Raw genomic sequence first — 25,889 nt, 5'->3', positions numbered from 1 at the left:
CCTTGATAAATTTTTATCCATCCTTTTACTGTCAACCTGTTTGTATCTTTGTATCTAAAGTGTGTTGCCTGTAGACAGCATATCCTTGGATCTTGTTTTTTCAACTAACTCTGACAGCCTCTGCCTTTCAAGATATAGGCACACCTTGGAAATATTGTGGATTTGGATCCAGACCATTGCAATAAAATGAAAATTGCAACAAAGCAAGTCAAACAAATTTTTTTGGTTTCCTAGTGTATAAAAATGTTATGTCTATACTATTTTGTAGTCTATTAAGTATGCAATAGCATTATATCTAAAAAAGCAATGTACATACCTTAAATAAAAAATACTTTAATGCTAAAAAATGCTAACTATTATCTGAGCTCTCAGCAAGTCATAATCACAAATCACTGACCACCATAACAAATATAATGATGAAAAAGTTTGAATTATGAAAAGTTTGGTAAAAATTACCAAAATGTGACACAGAGACTTGAGGTGAGCAAATGCGTTAGAAAAATGGCATCATTAGACTTGTTTGACGCAGGTTGCCACAAACCTTCAATTTGTAATTAAAAAAAAAAAAGCAAGCAAACAGTAACTGAGAAGGGCAATAAAATGAAGCATAATTAAACAAGGTTTGCATTACTTTAAAAATTCCCTAGATCTCTGGCTTACAAATTTTTTACTATGCTGAGTGTGGCTATCTTTGTTATATTATCTAAAGTACACTGAGCTTTAGGATGTGTAGATTAATTTTTTTAAATCAAATTTTAAAGGTTGGGAAGTTTTCAGCCATTACTTCTTCAAGTGTTTTCTCTGTTCTTTTCTTTCCTCTCCTTCAGGTATTTCCATGATGCATGTTGGTGTGGTTCAAGATGTCCCACCTTTTACTGGAACTCTGTTCATTTTTATCTTCTTTCTTCTGATCTTCAAAATGTATAATCTCTGTTCACTGATCCTTTATTCTGTCAACTCAGATATAGTGCTGAATACCTCTAGTGAATTTTTAATTTTGGTTATTTACTTTTCAGCTCCAGAATTCCCATTTGGTTACTTTTAAAAATTTCCATTTACTGATACTCTTTATTTGATGAGGATATCATCATCATATCCTCCCCTTTACTGCTTATAACCTGGTTTCTTTTAATTCTTTAAATATATTTATAATAGTTGCTTTGAAGTCTATGTTGGCTAAGCATGACATCTAGGACTTATTAAAGGCAATTTCTGTTGCCTGCTTTTTTCTTGTGTATGGGTCACACTTGCTGTTTCTTTGCATTTCTCAATTTTTTGTTGCAAATTGGGCAATTTAGATAACGTACTGTAGCAACTCTGGATATTGAGCCCATTCCTTCCAGGTTTTGTTAGCTGTCTGTTTGTAACTTGGCTAGACTATTTCAGTGAAGTCTATTTCCACTACAGCGTGCAGCCATTGATGTTGCCACTCAGAGGGTGCAGCCATGGCCACGGGCAGTCAGTCTGGGATGACAGTGGTTTTTAGCAGGGTTCTCTTAACTGTCTCCTTCCCTGAACTTTGTTAAACTGCTTGCCTCTGCTGGAATCACACTTAGCTATTACTCTCTTGTGCTATTATTTTTTGATAATAGGCTGGAGCATAAATTACTCCACAATCTGATCCAATTAAATTTGGACTCCTTGGCAGGGATAATCTCTGATGCCAGTCTTTGAGACTTGTCTGACCCCAGGAGGGCTGTTCTTAGCTATCTCTTTCCCTGGTTTTTTCAGTTAAACTACTAGCTAGCCTATGATTTTATATGTTGCTCATGGTGATACCAGCCTCCTCTTGTTTACCACCAAAGTCTCCATTGTTTCTAACAGCGTCCCATGCTATGTACCAAACAAAGTCAATTTCATTCTAACTCTGTTCTGACTGCACATCTCCTCCCCTGCGCAGAACACCTGTGTCACTGCTGCACAGCTGGTTGCAGGAACTGTAACCTCTGCGTTTTTTGGCTTACCTCTCCAGGTATGGAACCTCCACCCCACAAGCAAGCTGGAGCAAGGGCAACTGGGGCCCAGTATTCTTGCCCTGCCATGCATGGGGTAAAGCTTTTCCTCTATGAGTGGGGTTGGACGAAGGAAGGGAGCCCAAGACCTCTCAGCTGTTCTTGCCCAGAAGAGAGTTTCTGCAACAGAGTGCCGGAGTTGGGAGGGGCATGAGAAATGTTGGAAGCCTGACCATTTCAACTGTAGCCCTATAGTGGGAGCTGAGGAGAAAAGGAGCCTTGTGTTCCCAGCTGCCCCTGCCAGGTCATCATTCTGAGCTGGGGCAGGGAGAAGAAGGTCCTGGTTCAAATGTCACAGACTGTCACTACTCTTACTGAGAGTTAGTAGATTTCCTTATGTGCTTCTCCATATGCTGAATCCCCTTAGAACAATTTACAAAGAGTTTAAACAGTTTTTTAAAAAATAATTTTTACCATTTGTTTTGCTGGGTAGAGGGTCTGTGAAGCCCTCACACTGCCAATCTGGAAGTTGACTCCCCCTGGATAGTAACTTTATAATGAAAACCCGTTTCACAGAAAGGACATTATGATTTGTAGCACTTTCCAATTTAAGGCTGAAGCAAAATTTACTTTTTTATATTGCTTAGAATCTCTCAAATGCCTCAGAAATATAGTCTCTCATAGAGACTACTACTGTACCCCAATTTTTTTCTCCCTTTGTTCCTTTAGTAACAGAATTCCCAAGGTTCAGCTGTACATATGGCTGACAGGCCATACTGCAAGACTCCTTTACAGCTAGGTGTACAAGAGAAAAAAATCCTATCTCATAAAATGTGAGAATACACACACACACACACACACACACACACACAACCAGATCATGCCCTTAAAAAGCATGACTTCCCTTCCTCATTTCCAGTGGTAGAAGGTGATACTGAGAACTGGAGCGGCCATATTTGATTAAGAATTGGAAGCAAAGTGTTGGGAGTTAGAGCAGCATGAGCAAGAACCTCCTTCTCTATTGCCACTGAGCTACTATAGTAGTCTGGGGATGTGTATCTCATCTTTTATAAGAAATACAGTTTCAGTCTTACATCACTACATTTTTGTCTCTTTGTTACAGCTGCCTATCCCATATCCTAACTCATATAATGTCATTATGTAGTTTGATAAATTTGATGGGAATGATATTATAGATGTTAAAGTAATTATCAATAATGTCAAATTTTCAAGTAAAGAATACTGAGTTCCTAGATATTAGGAAGTTTTCACTGTGGCTTACAGAGAAGATAATATTTGCAAGGCACACTGGGTTAAATTGAAAGCTGATCATGGCCAGAGGCTTCTCCAGGCCCAGCTGTTCTGACAGGTGATTGGAGCAATCACCTCCCTGAGGATCACCAGTTGGGAAGTTCTTACACATTTAATAGAATTGTATATTGGTGAAGAATCTTGAGATCCAAATGGGTTAACTTTAATAAGCCCTTCTAGTATGTAAGGGGTATAATTTTTAGATTTAACTTTTAAGAGTTTACCAGTAACTTTCTGTTTAAATAACAGTCATTCAGTTTTTTCAAATATATACTATAGTACCAGAGCTGTTGCTATATGGGATTCACATGTTGGTCTGCAAAGTATTAATACTGCAAGTTGAAATATGTGATATGTCTCTTCTATGATCACTCTCTTGTTTTTATAATCATCACATTACTTACATCATCACATTACTTGAAATTACTTACAAGCTGATTTTATCTTCAACCAACACTGTTTTCTTTGAAAGGAAAAAAGTGGTACTATATAAAGTGATTTTTAAATTGAAAGACACCTATGCATCATTTGTGTTTTTAAAATTTATGTTATATAAAATAGCAAGAAATAGAATAATCAGAATATTTTCACCAAAATTAATGGAAGTAGTTAATAAAGCTCATACCAGTATGGTTGTAGACAACATCAGTAATACAAAGAATATTCCATTCCTTTTTCAGTTTTTCCATTAGCTGTCCAACATCATTCCAGGTATACTTTTTATTAGGTCTTGAAAAATCAGGATTTAATTCTAACTGGTTGGCAAGGGAGTAGCACGATCTAGACAGTCCAAGAGTTTGTAATGGGGTAAAATGAATCATGTTGTAACCTGCAACACAAGAAAATAAAGACCAATGTAAGGAAAAAAAACAAACTAAAACTAAGCAAAATACAAGTTTAAACTTAAGTAATTTTAAATAGCAAGGCAACCATGCAACTAGAAAAGGAGTCAAAGACTAGCTGTACCCCAAGTGACTTCAAGCAAGTCTACTTAAATTTTTCAGAATATCAGTGTCCTCATATATAAGACAGATATAATGAGACAATGCATTTGAAAAAATCATTGTACACAGTGCCTAGTTATTATTTGGGGTTCAATTTATATTTGTTGGATATAAATTATATATATGTACTTATGTATATACACAAGTATATCAGCATGTCTTCTTTTACTTTAATGCTCCACTGTACTTGTGTTCTGTTTCAATTATGTCAGTAAACTTATCTCTTTCTTCATATTATATTCAACTTGAAAGTAGAAAATTAATATTATCCATTGCATATACTTTTTGTATATAGGGCAGCACACACCTTCCGTATGGAAGACAGTTACTCAATGTTGAATTAAAGTTATATACAATAATAATACATTTTCCAAAACATTTTAATAGTTTACTACTAATTTTTATATGTGAAAGTAAAAGTCTTGGAGATAATAATGATCTCGTTTTATTATTGGAGTTCCTTAATTTACTGAGTTGAACCATATAATTTGCTATTTTTATAGATTAAAAATGGTTAAGTCTTAACTTTATATGATTCTATTTATATTACTAAATATACTAAGAAACAAAATTAAAAGGAGAATCAAAGCTTTTGAAATCTGTATCACAGAGGATAATTACATTTATTTTAAAAAAGAAAAGAAAGATAGCTGACATTACCTGATTCTTTTGCAACCCTAAGTCTGCTTTCCCATTCATCAAAGGGCCCCAGACATTTGGCTAAAAATGTCTGGAGAGTAACACAGTCCAAGGGTAACACGTGATTATCAGCACCAACATGTAAAATAGGATCCACAACTATGTAACCCCCACCACTTTTCTCATTTCTAAGGAAAAAAACAAAACAAAAACTTTTCAATTAATGATAGAAAAAAAAATCCTCATCTGATAGTCTGACTCTTTAATGGGAAGTTGAATTATCCCACTTAAAAATATATTTCTAAGCACATAAAAGCATTTACAAAGTTGCAATGAAATTCAATGGAAAAGCCTCATTTTATCCTTTTCTAATCTCTACATAATGACATAATACATATAACATCTAATAATGTTGCTTTAAGGAAAAATAAGTGTACTAAAATCTGTCAGTAATAACAAGGGCACTCAAGCAAATAGCATCTTATAATGAAGTTGTATGAAAAGACTTGAATATTCAAGCATTTACTTAAAAAAAATACTTTGAATCTGCAACGAGTCTTACAGTTACTTCCTAGGAACAAAAGAACCATATTCTATTTGTATCTCAAAGAATCCTGTAAAAATTGCACTGTGATGGTTTATATAATAACTTTTTACAAGCTATATAATTTAACTGGATAGAATAAATTAACTCCCCCCCACCCACCACATATAGAACACCTGACTTACCCTTGAAGGAAGTAATACTGAAATGATCCAGCTTGCTGAAGATTAAGTTTACAGTATTTATCAGAATCATCTTCTCTTTCTGTTGGATTTTCCCATTCCAGGGAACGGAATTTTTCTCGATTAAATGTTTCTCCAGGAAATGGGTAATTTGTATACACAGTAACTGCTTTTCCCTGTAAAGTGGGGCCTAACCGGAACTGTAGTTCAAACCCTAAACAAAAAGCACATTTCAATAAACTCATTGTAGGAACTTAAATTACCACATTAAAAAACAGATGTTTTATTTAAAGTATTACATAAACTATGGTTTTTCAACTATGTTTAAAATAACTCCTAGGGATGCCTGTGTGGCTCAGTCAGTTAAGTGTCTGCCGTCGGCTCAGGTCATGATCCTGGGATTCTGGGATTGAGTTCCATATCGGGCTCTCTGCTTCTCCCTCTGCCTGCTGCACTCTCTCTCTCTGACAAATAAATAAAATTTTAAATAAAATAAAATAACTCCTAATAAATAATGCTGGCTTTGGAACTACTCTGCATTCTAATTTAGCTGAATTTTATATTTTAACAAACACTTAACATCATAGAACTGCCTGCTCTGTACTGTCTCTCTCTTCTCCTCCTGGAAACTGATTCCTATTTGCATGGCTACTTTGGAATATGCAAATTCTTTTTTTTTTCTTTAATAATATGTCTTCAAGTTTATTGAGAGTACTTTTAGAAACTAGGATAGCACTAAAGCAAAAGAACAAAATGAAATTTTACTGAACTTGAAATCTTTCTTTCTCTTTAATTTTAATTCCAGTATAACTAATATATAGTGTTATATTATTTCCAGGTGTACAATACAGTGTTCAATAATTCTATACATTACTCAATGTTCATCATGATAAGTGTACTCTTAATCCCTCTCACCTATTTCACCCATCCCCCAACCCTTCTCCCCTCTGGTAACTATTTGTTCTCTACAGTTAAAGTCTGTTTTTTGGTTTATCTTTTTTTCTTTGTTTTGTTTCATAAACGCCACATATGAGTGAAATCATATGGTATTTGTCTTTCTCTGACTTATTTAATTTCGGATTTATTCTCCAGATCCATCCACGTTGTAAATGGCAAAATTTTGTTCTTTTTTGTGGTTAATACCACATCTTCCTTATCAATTCATCTATTGATGGACACTTGGGCTGCTTCCATAAATTGGCTATTGTAAATAATGCTGCAATGAACATATGAGTGCCTATTTTCAAATTAGTGTTTTGATATTCTTTGGGTAAATACGCAGTAGAGGAATTACTGGATCACATGGTAGTTCTATTTCTAATTTTTTGAGGAATCTCCATACTGTCTTCCGCAGTGGCTACACTAGTTTACATTCCCACCAACAGTACACATGGGTTCCTTTTTCTCCAAGATGTGCAAGTTCTTATATTACCCCATTTCCCATGATCCCACAACACTTTCCAACCCCCCAGCCCCCACTTCTGAATTGATTGCCCAGAGGTGGGCATCTAAGTACTTAGAGATGTTTGCTAGTATTTTTCAAACAGCAACAGAAAAAGTGAGTTTCTCTGTGGTGTCAGAGTATGTGATAGTATGTAAAACTTGGGAGGTATCATGGAGCAACTATCTCACCATAAAAAGAAAGCCAGTCTTCCTGAGAGAAGACAACCTCTAGAGAGGCAGTTTTCAGATTTCTAATAGAAGCTCCAGAGGCATTTGAGCCCCTGATGTCTGTTCTTGATGTCTGCTCAAATCCAGCGGTGTGGTAATAGTTAACAAGTGGCTGTGTAAGGCTGGGGTTGGGGGTTGGGAGTGCTGAGCCCTGACTGAGCAGTGTTTGCTGACTTCCTGGGGGAAACAATCTTACTGTGTTCAACCTTAAGCTACCAACGTGATCTCACTGAACATGGAACTGGGAAGAGATATGCACAGTCTGCTCTCGTGAGTCAACACAAGTGATTCCAGCAAACTATTGCCTCTATCCCTATTTCTCATGGTTTAGTATTTAATATTTAAGCCTTTCTCGGAATTCTGAGGGCCAAAACATTCCAGCTTTTACCAAAGTTAGGCTATTTCTACTAAAATATATCCGAGACTTCTATAATGCGTTACAAGTATTTTGCCATGAAAAAAAAATCAACACATTATAGTTATACTTTTACTGTGAAATAAAATTGTGGTTGGTTCACGGCAGATTTTAAATCTTGACTATAATTATTAGAATGTGAAAATTCTGACTATAGTAAAGTCTATTAGAAATATAAGGCATGTAAGAGAATACTTAACATGATGAGCACTGAGTAACATATAGAATTGTTGAATCACTATATGTATACCTGAGACTAATATAAGACTGTATGTTAACTATACTGGAATTAAAATAAAAAACGTAATAAAAAAAGAAATATAACACTTATAAATTTTAATCATGAATGTAATATTTCAATAAAGGGTCATAACCAATGAAGGCAGGAAAATTTAGTTTTGCTGATTATAATCTTTAAGCTTAAGGAAATCTTTTAAAAAATATTTTATTTATTTTTTTGTCAGACAGAGAGCATGCAAGCGCTTAACCGACTGAGCCACCCAGGCATCCCAAGCTTAAGGAAATTTTAAAAATTTATTTATTTTTTTACTATTGAAGCATAGTTGACATACAATGTTGTATTACTTTTGGGTGTATAACATAGTGATTCAACAACTGTACACATCACATAATGCTCGCCACAATAAGTGTAGTCATCATACAATGTTATTACAATATTATTGACTATATTCCCTATGCTGTACTTCTCATCTCTGGGACTTATTTATTGTATAACTGGAAATGTTTACCTCTTAAGAAACTTTTTGAAAAGAAAGAAACATACTAATATCAATACTTTTAATGCTCAATTTATTAAGCATCTAACAAAGTATAGAAAATTATGTAATGAGTGTAGACCATGTATAGGAAACAAAATAGACAATGATCTCTGCCCTTGTGGAACTTGAGTTCTAAAGGGGGGAAGGCAGCCATTAAACAATGAACATGACAAATAAGTAAGAAAAAACACTATGTCAGGGAGGGATAAATGCTATGAGAAAAAAGAAAAATCAGAGCAGTGTAAGGAAAATGGGGGAAAAGAAGAGATGGTGGGGAGATGGTAGCAATTTTATTAATAAGTTGAAAAGCTTGAGAGAAGTGAGGGAGTTAGCCACATGGCTATTCATGGCCATCTATGGAAAGTACTCACCAAGCAAAGGAAACAGAGAGGACTTAGGATGGAAGCATGCCTGGTGGTTCCAGAAATAAGTTCAGTATGTATGGATTGGAATAAACTGGGAGAGAAGTAGTAGGGTATAAGGAAAGAAAGGTAACAGGGAAGTCAGATCATGATTTTGTAGGCCATTGTAAGTATTTTGGCTTCTTCTCTGACTGAAATGAGGAACCAATGAACAGTTTTAAGCAGAGAAGTCACATGACCTAACTTGTGTATTAAATCACTTTGCATGATATATCACTCTGAATATGTCTGCTTCTGGCCATAATGGAGTAACTGCCGTTAGATTTGCCCTCTGCTGAAAAACTAGAAGAAATATATGAGACAACTGTTTTCAGAAATAAGTAGTAAAGGACTGTGATGCCTGAGAGAAGGGTGATTCCTATGAACTCTAGCTTTTAGACTGGGGAAACTTTCTGGGCTGTGACACAGGGAGCAGGAACAGTAGTAGTCTGAGTTGAGAAGACAGAGATTTGAGTTTGGGGAGGGTGAAGAAACTGCAATTTTCAGGGCAGAGTATGGCACAGAAGAAAGCTATGCAAAGAAAGAGCTCTAGAAAATTACCTAGGGTCTTCTTCAATCTGCCTGAATACCGGGCTGACATGGGCAGTATTTGACTCCAGGAGGCTGGGCAAAGAATAACTACTAGGAACTATCAATTGACCAATTCCCAGAGCTCACTCAGGCCTGGGAGACATTACAATTTTCAAGCAGCCAGAGTGAAGAGACGTTTTTGAACACCTGTTGTATTCAAAAGAATCGTGTCTTATGTAGTAGGGTTAACATAGCCCTAGAGTAAAAACTACTATAAACCTATCCTGTCAAAGCTTAAAATAGCCTCAAAAGGATAAGCTGACCCACAGATAATGTGTATGGCTGCTAAAATAAAAGGCATCACTCCCTTAAAGGAAGACAAAAAAATCCAGAGATACAAGAACAGAACATTCACAATGTCCAGCATCCAATAAAAAAACCGCTAAACAGAAAGAGGAGGTGAGAGCGTCAATGACACAGATATCTGGGGTAGGGCACTCCACACAGAGGAAACAGAAGATGTAAAGGACCTCAGACTTCTGCTTCTGGCAAAGATGTAATGAATAACAGGGATTGGATTTACGTTCTTCCTTGAAACTTAAAAGAAACCAGGAAAAACCAGATAAAATTTATGAAATGATAGTTTTTAAGCCTGGACACCAGGCAACTAAGAGACAGAAAATAAGCAATGCGAACCTTAAAACTGCCCCTTCTTACTACCTTGGAAGAATTTCCAGGTTGAGGCAGAAAAAGGAGAACCAGGCAGAGCTCAACTAACTTTCTGAGCTGAGAAGATGGAGCTAAGAATCTGTCGAGACCAAAGCAGCTAGTTTGCAGATGAGAACAGTTAGTGAGGAGGAGAAAGCTGCACAGAGACAGAACTCCAGAGATTTGCAGAAGGTCTCCCTTGAGTATTCAGCAGAATATTGATTAGTGCATGTCTGAGACCAGGAATAGTGGTTGTTCTCACCAGCCAGATTGGAAAAATTCATAATTCATGAGGCAATGGGGAGAAAGTTCAGAGGATCTTGTTTCAGGAGTGGAGAGAAATGAGTCCTAAACCGGGCATAGACTAGACTAGCTTCACAAATCAAAAGTATTAAAATATTTCTAAGTAACTTAACTTCATTCCAAAAACAAAGACAAAAAACATTTATAAGAATCCAAAAATACCCAGCATTCAACAAGGTAAAATTTATGTCTGGCATCCAAATGAAGATTATAAGACATACAAAGAAGCAAGAACACACAACCCTTAACAAGGAAAATAATCACTTAATGAAAACTGACCCAGGAATGACACAGATGTTGAACTAGCAGATAAGGAAGGATTATCATAAGTGTATTCCGTATGTCCAAAGAGTTATTTCAAGACATGGAAAATACTAAAAAACAAAACAGAACAAAAGATCGAAATAAAACTTTTTAAAAATGAAAACTATAAGGTCTGAGATGAAAAATCTGCAACATGGAATTAATGGATGATGAGACATGGCAGAAAAAAAATTAGTGACTTTCAAGACACAGCAATAGAAATACCCAAAATGAAACAAAGAGAGAAAAAAGAATCTAAAAAATTGAAAAAGCATCAGTGATCTGTGGAAAAATTCAAGTGGCCTAATATACAGGTAATTAAAGTCCTCAAAGAAGAGTAAAGAGAGGGGGGATATCAAGTATTTAAAGAAATAATGGGTAGAAGAATCCCCAAATTTGATAAAAACAACAAATTTATAGATCAAAGAAGTTCAATAAATCCCCAGTCACGAAACATGAAGGAAATCACACCAAGAAACATTAAAATCAAATTGCTCAAAACCATTGATAAAGAAAATATCTTACAAGTAGCCAGAGGGGGGAAAATGTCATAGTAAGTTCAGAGGAACAATGATAAGGATGACAGATTTCTCATGGGAAACAATAAAAGCAAGAAGACAGTGGAGCAGTATCTTTAAAGGTACAGTAGATTCTTGGACAATACGGGTTTGAACTGTGCAGGTCCACTTACACATTGTTGTTTTTTTTTTCACAGTACAGTACTGTAAATGTATTTTCTTTTTCCTCATAATTTTTTTTTAAGATTTTATTTATTTTAGAGAGAGAGAGAATGAGCAGTGGGGAGGGGCAGAGGGAGAGGGAGAAGCAGACTCCCCACAGATCAGGGAGCTCTACGTGGGGCTCAATTCTAGGACCTGGAGATCACGACCCCTGCTGAAGCCAGAGGCTAACTGACTGAGCCACCCAGGCGCCCCTCCTTATGATTTTCTTAATAACATTCTCTTTTCTCTAGCTTACTTACTGTTAGATTACAGCATATAATACATATAACAGACAAAATGTGTGTTATCTGTAAGGCTTCTGCTCAACAATAGGCTATTAGGTTAAGTTCTGGGGGAGTCTAAAGTTATACCTGGATTTTTGGCTGCATGGGGAGGGGGGTCAGTGCCCCTAACCTCTGCATTGTTTAAGGGTCAACTGTACTTGAAGATTAAAACTGTCAGCCTAGAATTCCATACTTGGTGAAAATATCTTTCAAAAATAAAGGTGATTTTTCAATGTCAGAGAAAGATGTTACAAAGAAGCAAGGCTGAAGCTACAATGAACCCTACTGTGGTGGATATGAATCAGAGATATCAGTATCTGCTGATATATATATATATATATACACACACATATATGTATACATACTATACATATATATCTGCTAATACACACACACACATATATATATATATATATATATAATGTCAGTGTGATTCAAATCAAATCCTGAAATGCAGAACATGTAGATGTTTCAGTCATGTTTAAAACTGCTCTTTGGTAGCAGTAAATCCCTCCCAATGATATTTGACAGATGGTAAATTCTACATCACAACATTAAATACCAAAGCTATTCTTTGTGAACAGGAGATTGGTAAGCTATTCTTTATGAACAGGAGATTTCAATAAAAGATATTAAAGAGAATGCTGGACTCTTTCAATTTACTGTAATCCAATCAAATACCCCTACCTTTGCCTAGAGAAATACAAATACTCTGTTTTGCATACTGCAGATAATGTGAAGAATGGAAGTTCTAGGCATTCCTTGAAAAAATTATAATTTAGTGATAAGTACTGCTAACCACATTCTTGGATTGTACTAAATTATGAATATAATTTTTTTCCATAGCAAATGGCTTTAGCACGTAAGAAACAAATTATCCAAATGTCATTAACTGCAAAAATTTAGGGACTCACTTCTACTTCTCACATTGTACAGTGAAACTTATAATTTTTTTTCTAAGTAGCTATATACATAAATTTTTCTATACATTATTTGGCATAAATATACTAAGTGTTAATAAGGCTTATGTTTGGCCCAATAATTTCATATACACATATGTTTTCTGAGGAATTAATCAATGATGTAAACATAGAGTATATTCATAACAGCTTCATTTATTATAATTAAATAAACTGACAACAAACTATCTAAAGATTGGGAATGATTAAATAAATTATGGTACAAATTATGGTATTATCCAAGCTAGAATATTATAAGCCATTATAAGTCATGTTATTTAAAGATATTTAATAACATGGCTACTTTTATTCCATTTTGTTCATTTTATGCATCTATAAAGATCTTTTGAAATCCTTTCTGGAAAAAAGCATGGCTGAAATGTGGCAGTAAGCTAGGAGGTGGAATTCACCCACCATTATGCTATATCAGGTTTCAACCTGCTTGGATAGTATAAACCCAATTTTGTTTTGAAACAAAGAGCACAGAACAAAGGCTTTTTATACACTTCCATAATTTTATAATTGGGAAAACATCATTTTAAAGTTAGAGATACAATTATGAAGAGATAGTTTGAGAAATAATTGCCCAAAGATTTAAACACGGAATTTTAAAACTCAGTGACTGAGAACCATAAATATCTACATCTTTACAATAATGATTAAATTTATTATAGAAGAAGTGGTATTATTTTCAACAGGTACAAACATCAGAGATTAGCTGTCTGAGCATATTTAAACAACCTGTCCCCTGTTCAGTTTATACAAATATTGTTTTTAGCATTACCCAAGGATTCAGAGAACTTGTAGTACAAAGGTTAAAACTCATCCAAAATCTCAAAACAGTATTTAGATCAGTGGTATACACTCAGAAAAAAACTGACAAGCATTCTCTAAATATGAATATTTATTTATAGAATACACATGTATGATTTAATAGATTATATAAATTGTAAAACATAAAAATGGGATAGATGTAAATAAAATAAACAATATTTTAAATAACTAATTTATTAATGGATGGAAAAAATCTTTTAGCTCTCACTAAAATTCAGTATTGATAATATCTGTCAGTGACAGCAATGTGATTAAATAAATTTCATTAATTTTAAGTCTTGGTTTAATATTTTATGATAAAGTAATTTAAAGATTCCAACTTCTGTTTATTGATACTTGATTTAGCGGCCTCAGACTTGGAAAAAAAAAACACACAAAGATACCCAAATTCAAATGGAAGAAGCTCTTGGTGGCTGTGTTTACTAATCCATGACATTAATTTTTCAATCCCATTCACCAATTATGTAAAGATTTTTGTTGAAATGTGGTAGTAAAGATATATTTTCCTGCCATCATCAATTGTTTTTATAAGCTAATAAGATGTTCCATATTTATATATTAAACAGATGATTTGAAAACCAACAGAAATCCTTTATTTGGAAGATTTTAAACAGATTAAAAAATTTTGTTATCAATTTTTTAAAGAGGGCAGATATTCATTATATGGCTAAAATCATATGATGGAAGGGTTACTAAAATACATATTCAAAATGTTCTTGCTATAGCAAGGGTCAGCAAACTATATCCAGTCTACTATCTGTTTCTATAAATAAAGTTTTATTGGAACACAGCCATACCCATTCATTTATGTGTTGTTTATGGTTGCTTTCATGATACAATGGCAGAGTTGAGTAGCTGCAACAGAAAGTATATGGCCTGCAAAGTTGAAATATTTGCTATCTGAACCTTTACAGGAAAAATGTGCTCAACTCTGCTCTATACTATCAATTTTCATCAAAAAGCAGTTAACTTTCTCACTCAGGTTTACCTCACAGTTAAATTGTGTTTAGTTTTTCAGAAAAATTTTTTTCAGAAAATATTTTCTAAGAAAGCTACATGTCATTCCTGCAAAGGACAAATTTCAAACAGCAAATACCAAACACTTTCTAACTCATCTTTAAGTTTGACAACCTCTTGAGGTAAAAGAGGCATTTATGGTTATTCTACCTTTTTTGGCAAAGTATTGTACAGACTCTACTATTTAAGATAATATAACTTGTATATGTACTTAACCTAGATTAGCTAAAAATGTAACCCGTGGCAACATACTGCAAGCAAACCAGATATGGTGTGACTGTCAACCCCTTCCAGACCTCCAACCTCCACTCTTTTCTCAGAACATGTCCTTCTTGTTTATAACTCATGTGACACACAAACTGAAAGCATCAATGTCAATTTATGCATTAGCAAAAATGTAACTGCTTTTTTAAAAATCTTTTTAAAAAACTGATTGATTGATTTTTAGTGATCTCTATACCCAACGTGGGGCTCAAACTCACGACTCTGAGATCAAGAGTCGCATGCTCTGACTGAGCCAGCCAGGTGCCCCCAAATTTAATAACTTTTTTAAAAACAAAAACAGATGAAAGAAAAAAGGGAAAAGAAAGGAAAATCCTGTACTTTTTTACTATATTCCAATAGACAGATCAGTGCCTACCCTTAAGGGTACATAGCCACTCTGTAGACCTCTAATACAACTCACGGAAACTAAAATTTTTATATACAGTAAATGAAACATTAGAATGCCTAGAGTATGTCAGATTCCATAATTACTCACTCGGTTTGCTAAAATTAGCTTAGGTCATAGCAGTACATGGTGTGGCTATCTTATTCCTCATAGAACACTAGGAATACTTTACTCAGATTAGCCATTCCCTCCTGCAGGCAACTAGTAAAGTGAGTGCTTAAACTATTAATATAAACTAAATTTTTCCACCTTGTTCCCCTCCACTAAATTTATATAAGCTCCAGATCCTAATCAAGAAACCTTTATAAGTATTTTTTTTAAAGACTTTATTTATTCATTTGATAGAGAGAGACAGGGAGAGAGGGAACACAAGCAGGGGGAGTGGGAGAGGGAGAAGCAGGCTTCCTGCGGAGCTGGGAGCCTGACGCGGGGCTCGATCCCAGGACCCTGGGATCATGACCTGAGCTGAAGGCAGATGCTTAACGACTGAGCAACCCAGGCGCCCCTTTAAATATTTTCTTTTTTTAAAAATTTATTTATTTTTATTCATTTGAGACACAGAGATACAGAGAGAAAGAGAGCATGAGCAGGGGGAGAGGTAGAGGGAGAGGGAGAAGCAGGCTCCCTGCTCTGCGGGGCTCGATCCCAGGACCCTGGGATCATGACCTGAGCCAAAGGCAGATGCTTAATCATCTGAAACACCCAGGAGCCTAAGTATTTTCTTTAAAAAAAAGTGTAAGTTGAAATTTGACCAACCAATATAAAAATGGAAGAATTCCAGGTTTGGGGAAAACTGATTTTTGTTCATTGTTCTGCCACTGAATGAAATAGGAAATATAGAAGGCTATGATTTGGCTAGAAAAAAATAATTATTTGGTCTTGTACTCGTTGAATTAGAAGAATCTATAGAGATACTAGCCTTGAAAATGAGGAGGAATCCTTTCTTAGGGAAAAGTGAAAAGAAAAGAAAAACGAAGAAGGATGTGGTGACCAATTAAATATGAAAGAACCAGGGTGCCTGGGTGGCTCAGATGGTTAAGCGTCTGCCTTCGGCTCAGGTCATGATCCCAGCGTCCTGGGATCGAGTCCCGCATCGGGCTCCCTGCTCTTTGGGAGCCTGCTTCTCCCTCTGCCTCTCTCTCTCTCTCTCTCTCTCTGTCTCTCATGAATAAAAAAAGAGCCAAAACCTGCCAGAGTTTTTCTTCACACCTAATTGGTCGCCAAGTCCTATGAATTTTAAAATATCTCATACTCTATTCCCTTTTTTCTGACTCTGATGTAGTTAAACCCTTATCTTTAAACAGACATATTTTCAAAATAGACTTCTTGAGGACTTCTTGTCTCCAATGTCTCTTCATCTTTCACATTATAATTATCTTCTATAACAATATGATCACCTCATTACTGCACACAAAAAACTGACATGTTCCCATTTTTATCATTTGGTTGAGTTTACTGGTTTTAACTAGAGTTACAGACTGAACCACATCATTCTTATTTTACAAACCCTTCATAGTTCCCTCTTCAACTAGCTTGGCTGATTTTACACTTTTTGCTAGCTTTAACTCATGTTTTAGTAATCAATCAGCAGGGATTCATTGACTGTTGTACATTGTACTAGGTTTATAATACTTGCCCTACCCTCACAGATCTTAAACTCTAGTTGGACACTGTAAGACCAATAAGCTTTTAGAAACTGCTACATTGTTCAGGTCTTAATAGTTCTGTGACTATTGTGTGATGGAAATCAAAGAAAGGAGATAACAAAAAATTAAGGAAAGACCTCAAGGAGGAGGTGGAATTTTAGCTGAAAGTTGAGAGGTAGGAGACACACAGAATGATAGGAAAGGGATTTAATAAATATAGAGGAATCTGACAAAAGTAAAAGTGTCGGGAGAGCTATGAGAAAAGCCAGTGGGGGGCGCCTAGGTGGCTCAGTTGTTAAGCATCTGCCTTCGGCTCAGGTCATGATCCCAGGGTCCTGGGATCGAGCCCCACATCAGGTTCCCTGCTCCGCGGGAAGCCTGCTTCTCCCTCTCACACTCCCCTGCTTGTGTTCCCTCTCTCGAAGTCTCTCACTCTGTCAAATAAATAAATAAAATCTTTAAAAAAAAGGGGAAAAGCCAGTTGGGAGGGAATTAACAGGGGAACTGTAAAGATGTAGGACACTAGTAATGGGGAACAATGAGGTAACAACCTTGGCTAAGGAAGGTGGATTTTATTATAGAATGTCTTGGAAGCCAGCCAGAGGCATTTAAATTTGACTATATATATAAACACCAATTAATGAAAAGGGAAGAGATGGCATAAGATTATCTTTTTTTTGAGATTTTATTTATTTATTGGTCGGAGAGAGAGAGCACGTGCACAAGCAGGGGGAGGGGAAGGCAGAAGGAGAAGCAGGCTCCCCGCTGAGCAAGGAGCCAGATGCGGGGCTCGATCCCTGGACTCTGGGATCATGACCTGGGCAGAAAGCAGCCGCTTAACCGACTGATAGCCACCCAGGCGTCCCAAGAAATTATTCTAGCATACATATTCAGCCATATGAAAGAGAGAGACAGGCAAACAGAGACATTTGGAAAGAAATTATAAGGCTTAAAGAGACTACAGTTAAAGAGAAGAAATTGTCAAAGAAGAGTACAAAGTTTCAAAGGCCTTAAAACTATGAAAATGGAGATATCACTAGAATAAACAGGATGTAAAATGAAGAGTAAAATGAAGAAGGTTTGAGAATGGGGAGGACATGGTTTTGGATATGTTAGACTTAAGCATCTCCAAGTGGAGCTATCCTGAGTCTATTCTATAGTGTCATACCTGGATGAAGTCAAGAAACCAGGGTGAAATAAACAGGTACAGTGATCTATCAATGCCTTATACCCATTTAGTCTTTAAAACCATATATTATTAATTTTGAGCTTCAAAATCCATGAAGGTAGAAGAGCAGAAATTAACATCTTCACTTCACAAATAAATTAATGTTAATAATTCATGTGACTTTCCCAAAGTCAAAAAAAGTTGTTAGCAGCAGAGCCAAGAAAATTCTAGTTTCTTACTCTTGCCATTATACTTCCGGCTTTCAAGAAGCAAGCAAAATTCAAGGCTCTTCTTCCAAAAAGGGCCGTCAGCAGAGAAGCAACAAATGAGGCTATGAGAATGTGTAATTCTTTGAGGGCAGAGGAAGAGAAAAAGAAAGGATTTCTTGCAGATAGACAGAATTAATTAAAATGTGGAAGGAAGAGAGCTCAGCAAGAGACACCACCAAGTTGACAAGAGTACTCAAGAGAGTAGGGAAAAAATCAAAACCAGGAAAGTACAGAGTCAAGAAAGCCAAAAATGGAGTAAGTACTCAGTGATCTTAAATGCCAAAGTTGGAAGAAGGTGATTTGGCATGGAGGTAACACATTTGATGGTTGAATTTTTTTTTTCTTTCAAAAATTTAACTCGAGATATTGGGGGAAAAAATCCTTCAATGTTTACTTTCAACATCTATCTGTTACACTATGCACTTTATATTTCATACATAAATCTTCTACTTCACAAGTTATATTAACATAAATGAGTGTGGAATGTTTTTCAATCTTGAAAAATTATAAAGTCTAAAAAAAAAGCTCAAATATATTTCAACATTACCTGATCAGTTTTTTCACTTTGTATTTGGCAAAAAATAGTTTCAGCTTTATCGTCTCCATATTTGAGGGGCTTTAGAAAAACATAAATAATAGTTTGCTTTTTGCTGTGATCTATTTTACTAAATCAAAGTCCCAGTAAAGGAGAAGAATGAGGGCTGTAAAAAAGCAAAACTAAAAAAAAAAAAACAAAAAAAAAGAAGGAAAACCATATATACACTCCAAGTAAAATTACAGATGAAGTAATTTGCTAAGTTTTTTATAATAATTGTTAATAGAAATAATATGGTCAATGTCTTGATCCTATATACACCTTCTGTCTTAAGTGGAAGTTACCATGGAAAGAAGAGTGAGCTACTTTAGCCTTGTTCTAACATGACAAATAAACATATTTTCAACTTTATAACTAAAATTAACTTTCATTAGTGATATTTTTAGAATACAGCACCATCTTTGCACTGATCAAGTTTAGAAAGGTCCTTGGAAATTGTATTTAAAAGTTTAAAAAAATTAATGACATTTAATTAAAAATTTAAAAGACATAAAGAAAATTTAAAAGACACAGAGCCAACTAAACAACTTGCTACTGACCTTGTTCAAGTCTGAAGAGGGTCTTTTCCAGCTTTTCCATTTCGTTCAGAAGTAAAATTCTAATCTGTTTACTGTGTCCCATTTTGGCTTCTAGAAGACTTGAAATCTTTCAGAAGAATTAAAAGAACTCCAAAATCGAATGAGTTACCCCTATGAAACAAAAAGGAATTAAGATAAAGAAAATAACTATTATCTTAAATTCTTTAAGGCTGACAGCCGCACTTACATGTTCTAAATGTGTTTTAACCCTAGCAGAGCAAAGAGAATGAATTTTATAAATAAGACCTGAGAAGGCAAATTAATAGTTTCCTCCTTTCGAGCACAATAGGACCAAAGCAAAACTATTGTGTTACAGATTCTTAAAATTAAAACAAAAAACAAAACTAAATTATTCTCAGAGAAAAGCAATACGTTTTGGAAAGACTGGATTTGGGCTGGGGGGAAAATTCCCGGTCCCAAGCCAAAAAGCTTTGAAGACTACAAATGGCACTTCTGCTTACAAGAGATCAGTCTGCTCCAAGATTAACAGGTGGGAGAGCTCCCCATTCCCAAATTCGGGTTGGAAGCCACCAATGGGGAGATGAGAACACAGGGAAGCAGTTGTCGCCCCTGGAATAGCTGCTGCAGACATAGGATGTACAGACAGAGCTATAGATAGAACGCATTTCCCAGAGAGGCCAGCGGCATTCCTAGCACTTACACTGAGCAAGTTATACGTGCGGCTTCTGGTACACCGCAGGACCCGCGACTCCGGGGTTGGAGTCGGGGGAGGAGACGTGAAGGAAAGCAAAAGGGGAAAGACAAGCTGCCCAGGCGCAAAAAGCAGCTCCAGACAAGGAGGGCCGGGCGCCGTGAAGGGCAAGGGGCGGGGCGGCGGCAGCGGGGCCAGGGCCAAGGCCGCCGTGTGAATGGCAGAGAGCTTCTCCGTGACTCCGCCTCGCGCTGGTCCCCGAGGAGACCCTCGACCCCCACCCGGCCTCGAGTGCGCACGCCAGCGTGGGAGCTGTCAGGTCCCCTCGCCTACTTCCGGGAGGCTCCGCGCCGGCTCGCCGCGACCACTAGTCTCGCGAGACTGTGGTCAGCGGGGCCGGGCCCGGGAGGCGGCAGAGGCCGGTCGGAGCTGGGAGCTTCTTTTTTTTTTCTCGCCGCTAGGGAGGTGCGAAGTCCGGGTTGTGCACCTCCTCTATCAGCCCGTGAGCTCATATTTGCACATTAGAATGCTGCGGTAGAAGGCTGCCACTAAGTTAAGCTGCACAACAAGGTCGTTTTGTGGAACGGCTGAATGGTGGGAGGCAAGCGACCTGGCTTCTAGTGCTGCTTCTACCACGAGGTGTTTTGTGTCTTTGTTTTGATTTTTAAGAAATTTAAAATATCTATTTATTATTATATTTTTTCATGTGGCTTAAGTTTGCTTGGCCCCAGTTCTCTGAATCTTGATTTCCCCATGTCTAAAATAAGGGGCCTGTGTACAATCTCTGACATTCCATCCTTCGTGTGTCTACCAATTCTAGTCCTAACACGGCACATCTTGAATGCAGAGATGGAACTACTAGGTAGGTGAAGTGTGGCCAGTTTACGAACAATTGAGGGTGCAAATACCACTTGTACAACATCTGGTTGTATCTCATGTACACTGCATAGACCTGAAGGTTGTATGGGGTTAAGGATAAGGAGGGCCCCTGTGGAGATGAGCCCTGGGTGTTATACTCAACTAATGAATAGTTGAACACTACATCAAAAACTAATGATGTACTATATGCTGGCTAATTGAACACAAGTAAAAAATAAGACAGAAGAACACTTGTTTTACAGTATGGGCTCAATAAATATAACTACAATTCCTTAAAAAAAAAAAGGATCTACAGATCTGTACCCCTGAAACAAATAATACATTATATGTTTTTTAAAAAAGGATCTATACTGGCTATTACTGTACATATTTTAGGCCAGAACTTTAGGATGTGGTGCTGTACATATTTTAGGCCAGAACTTTAGGATGTGGTACAGATGCCTATGGAGATTTAATGCCTGGGGAAAAGAAAACCCCTCTTGTAGAGCACTTTGAAGACACCTAAGGATCATGAGAAAACGGATAAAAGATGTGGAGTGTGGTGAAAAATCTTGCTTCCCTTATTGTGGAAATACTGTAGGTCCAAAAACAATAATGGTTTAAAAACTGAAGATCCTGAAATGTTTGTTTCAGTAGATTTCTGAGAATGGCTAGTTGCAAGTGGTCCAAAACTGAGTTTGGGAATCTGTAGTTCACTTATTCATTCAACTAGTATTTATTGAGCACCTAGGATTTGCCAAGCATGGAAGTGAAACAAATTCACTGCCCTCGTGGAACTCCTACATTTTATTTGTGGGAGACAGATAAACAAATTATATAAGCAAATTATATAAGATAATGAAAGGTTGTAAGAAAAAGAAGAGTGAGAAGTGGAAGTGTGGAAGAGTCAGGAGAGGGATGTTTGCAACTGTAAATATAATAGTCAGTAAAGGACTTGCTGGTAAATTGACATTTGATCCCAATCAGAGTAAGAGGAGGGAGGATCTCCAGGGTAGAGGGTTACACACAGAGGTACAGGAGTGGAAAGGCCATGAGGTAGGAGCATATTTGGTGGATTCCAGGAGGCCACCATAACTGAGAAGAGAGTGGTAAGAAATTAGGACAGATAATGGAGTGGGGTTGGCAGCCAGATCTTATAAGGCTTTGTAGGCTATGGCAAGGATTTGGGCTTTTAATCAGGGCAAAAGAGACATTGGAGGATTTTGAACAGAGGAGTGACATAATCTGGTAGACCTTCTAAAAGGATTACTCTGCAACTTTATAGCTGAGACATGCTAGAAGTGTAAAATAGCTAAATAAACTGGAGGGTGTGGTGGGGAAGGAAGCAAGATCAGTTATTTCAGTTAACCAAGAGATACTGGGGTGTCTGTGTGTGTGAGACAGAGAGAGAAAGAGAAAAAAAGAGGGTATAGTAGTAAAGGTGGTAAGAAGTTTTGAATTATGGATCTATTTTGAAAGTAGAGCTTATACTGATGGATAGAAAGGAGTCATGGATGATTCTAAGATTTTTAGCCTGAGCAACCAGAAGATTACTGTCCAATAGAAATATATGGAAAAAAAAAGAAATATGTGCTACATAGGTAAAAAAATCTTTCAAGTAGCATCAAAAAAGTAAAAAGAAACAGGTGAAATTAATTTTAAAGATTTTATTTATTTATTTGACAGAAAGAGACATAGCAAGAGAGCACAAGCAAGGGGAATGAGAAAGGGAGAAGCAGGCTTCCTGCTGAGCAGGGCGCCCGATGCAGGGCTTGATCCCAGGCCCCTGGGATCATGACCTGAGCCGAAGGCACCCCAGGTGAAATTAATTTTAATAATATATTTGATTTAACTCAGTATATCTTGGGGCGCCTGGGTGGCTCAGTCGTTAAGCCTCTGCCTTCGGCTCAGTTCATGATCCCAGGGTCCTGGGATCGAGCCCCGCATCGGGCTCCCTGCTCCTTGGGAAGCCTGCTTCTCCCTCTGCCTGCTGCTCCCCCTGCTTGTGTTCCCTCTCTCGCTGTGTCTCTCTGTCAAATAAATAAATAAAATTTAAAAAAAGTTTAACTCAGTATATCTTAAACATCATTTAAACATGCAATCAATATAAAATGTTATTGATGAGATATTTTAGGTTCTTTTTTCCTGCTAAGTCTTCAAAATTTGGTGTGTATTTTACACTTCTAGCATGTCTCAATTATGATAGATACATTTCAAGCACTCCATAGCTTTGTGGCTAGTGGCTAGTGGCTACCATATGGACAGTGCAGAAGAAGCTACCATTTAATGAGAGAGGAAGGAAAGGGAAGGAGCAGAATTGGAGGATGAAATTCAGGAGTTTGGTTGTAGACTATCAGTAACCAAATGAAGATAACTATTCATTTGTTTGACATGACTGTCAAATATCCAAGTGGAGATACTGAATGATCACTTGTAGCCCTGGCCTCTACAGTAGTGTTTTTCAAATTGTAAGTCATAACCCATTGAGGGTTGTAAAAGTAATTTATTAGTTGCAACCAATGATTTTTATTTTTTAAAGATTTTTATTTATTTCTTTGTCAGAGAGAGAGAGAGAGAGAGAGAGAGAGTGTGTGGCAACGCAAGCCCAAGCAGGGGGAGCAGCAGGCAGAGGGAGAAGCAGGCTCCTTGCTCAGCAGAGGGCCTAATGGTGGGACTTGATCCCAGGACCCTGGGATCACAACCTGAGCCAAAGGCAGACGCTTAACCGACTGAGCTACCCAGGCGTCCCCGCAACCAACGATTTTTAAAATAAAATAGGAAAGAGCTGAATGCACTGTACCTGGTAAGACTATTATTTTAAAAAACTTCTGTTTCTATTATTTTTTGTTGTACTGGGTCATGTAATCCTCCAAGGGGTCATGGTCAGAAATATGTTTGAGAGCCACTGCTCTAGGGTGTATGCTGTAGAAAAGCATAATAATCCATGATTATGAAATGTGCCTGGGTTTTCAACCCAGCTCTGCCCCTAACTCGCTGTGAAGCTTTGGAAAATACTCAACCTTTTTGTGCTTTGGTTTTTACAACTGTAAAATAGGGATAAACATAGAAGCTACTATTAATTTCTTTTATTTTTTTAAGATTTTATTTATTCATTTGACAGAGAGAGAGAGAGAGGGAACACAAGCAGGGGAAATGGAAGAGGGAGAAGCAGGCTTCCTGCAGATCAGGGAGCCCGATGCGGGGCTCGATCCCAGGATCCTGGGATCATGACCTGAGCCGAAGGCAGACTCTTAATAACTGAGCCACCCAGGTGCCCCTAGAAGCTACTATTAATTGCATGGGGACTTAGAACTGTGCCTGAGACGTACTAAGTACTGTGGAAGTACAAATATTAGAGTGGGACCCTAACTGATGTGAAACACAGTTCATGTTCATGTTTGTCCTCAGGCTCTCCTACCCATACCCGCTTCCACTTTTAGTCTGTCCTATGACCCTATCGTTGCACTGCCCTCCTGTTCGTCACTCTTCTCCAGAGCTCCAAAATTAGCCTTTCTTGCTGTCCCTCCACCAGCAAAACTGTCACATTAGTGCCCAATATTTCAGCTAGAAATAAGGAGTAAAACTGACGAAATGAATTCCTTTAGTGGGGAATTATTCTTATACAAATGCTTGAATTTTAAAAGATCTGTCAATCCAAATGATCTTAATTTTGGAAATTTCATATTGTGAAAGAAAGTGAGGAATGTTAAGTAATGAAAACATCATGATTCAATGTGATGTGTCTCCAAGATTACATTTACATTACATTTACAAGCCACATAGTGCCCTTTTAAAAAAGGAAAGTCACACTAGTGTGCTATTTGTGACGTTCTTGGAATGCCAGTGAATTTGCTGTCTAGGGCTACAGTGGTGCCATGTGCTGTCTTCATTTTGGCAAACATTTGTCATGAGCCTGTCCTGTGCATAACAGTGAACTATATATACACAATAATCTCATGCTGGAGTTGTCAGGAGAAGAATCTCCTTGAGGAACATCTGATGGATAATCTCAGCTATTTGGCAGTGACTCTAGTGTTTTCTAAAACATTGATATTAATGTATTTGGGGAGTGGGAGAAGGGCTGTAGTCAGAAGGGTCAGAAAACACTACAGTGTTTCTTAAGGTCTGTGTATGTGTGTGTCTGTTTTTGGAAAGGAAAGGAGTTATTTGGGGGTATTATGTATAGTTCAGTCCCAATCCTGGGATAATTTGGGTCTGAAGTGGACAACTCTGCCTCATTTAGTTTTTAAATCCATCAGCATTTTTTGGTGTATTTTATTTTGTAGCAATAATATACTGACATTGTTAATAATATTATTTTGTAAAATTTGGAATTGTGTTTCCAAAATCTCTTCTAAATTGAACAATTTATTCTGCACTTTTTTGAAATATCCAGATTTAGCCAGTGAAGAGAAGAAGGGGAGATAGGAAAGGAAATAGAGTTGACATCAGACTAGTAGAAGGACCTAATATAATGAGAGAGATATGGAAACCCGAGGAGATTTTTTGAAAAGGGGGTCATACAATATAAAGAAAACGGACTTTTGAAACAAACCAGGGATTAGTTTTAATCTCTCTGAATTACAGTTGGTTCATCTGTAAAATGGAGAGAATAACGCTTCACTTGGAGGATCGTTATGAAGATTAGATGAAATAATGAAAGCATCTATCAAAAATCAGGTTTTTAATAAATGATAGTCTAAAAAGAGAAGGGCTGATGGCTAGTTGTTTTTGCTGGGTGAGGATGGCAGTTAGACAAAGCAGATGACGAAGAGGCTCCCAGAGCATGGGAATCAAAAGACATAATCAAAAGGTATCTTACTCAGTGAAGAGGGAGTATAAAAGTGAATTCATAGAGTGAAGTCAGAGCCCAGGGTTTTAGCCTAAATTATAG

At 36.9% G+C, this 25,889-nt stretch overlaps 1 protein-coding gene across 1 annotated transcript in view; it reads right to left on the bottom strand.

Annotated features, from left to right (window-relative positions):
• AGL (amylo-alpha-1, 6-glucosidase, 4-alpha-glucanotransferase) overlaps window positions 1–20,481 on the bottom strand; it is a 77,296-nt gene extending 56,815 nt beyond the window's left edge. The window contains exons 1-5 of the mRNA XM_027584480.2: window positions 20,147–20,481; window positions 19,447–19,596; window positions 5,636–5,846; window positions 4,928–5,094; window positions 3,889–4,092 (exon numbers count right to left, since the gene is read on the bottom strand). Of these exons, the coding sequence (XP_027440281.2) occupies window positions 3,889–4,092; window positions 4,928–5,094; window positions 5,636–5,846; window positions 19,447–19,528 (664 nt within the window). The 5' untranslated portion in view covers window positions 19,529–19,596; window positions 20,147–20,481. The remainder of the gene's footprint in view (window positions 1–3,888; window positions 4,093–4,927; window positions 5,095–5,635; window positions 5,847–19,446; window positions 19,597–20,146) is intronic.
• Window positions 20,482–25,889: the final 5,408 nt, after the last annotated feature.

The sequence above is a fragment of the Zalophus californianus genome, chromosome 4, assembly GCF_009762305.2.
Source record: "Zalophus californianus isolate mZalCal1 chromosome 4, mZalCal1.pri.v2, whole genome shotgun sequence".
Taxonomy (NCBI): domain Eukaryota; kingdom Metazoa; phylum Chordata; class Mammalia; order Carnivora; family Otariidae; genus Zalophus; species Zalophus californianus.
This window is presented reverse-complemented; position numbering and strand designations above follow the sequence as displayed.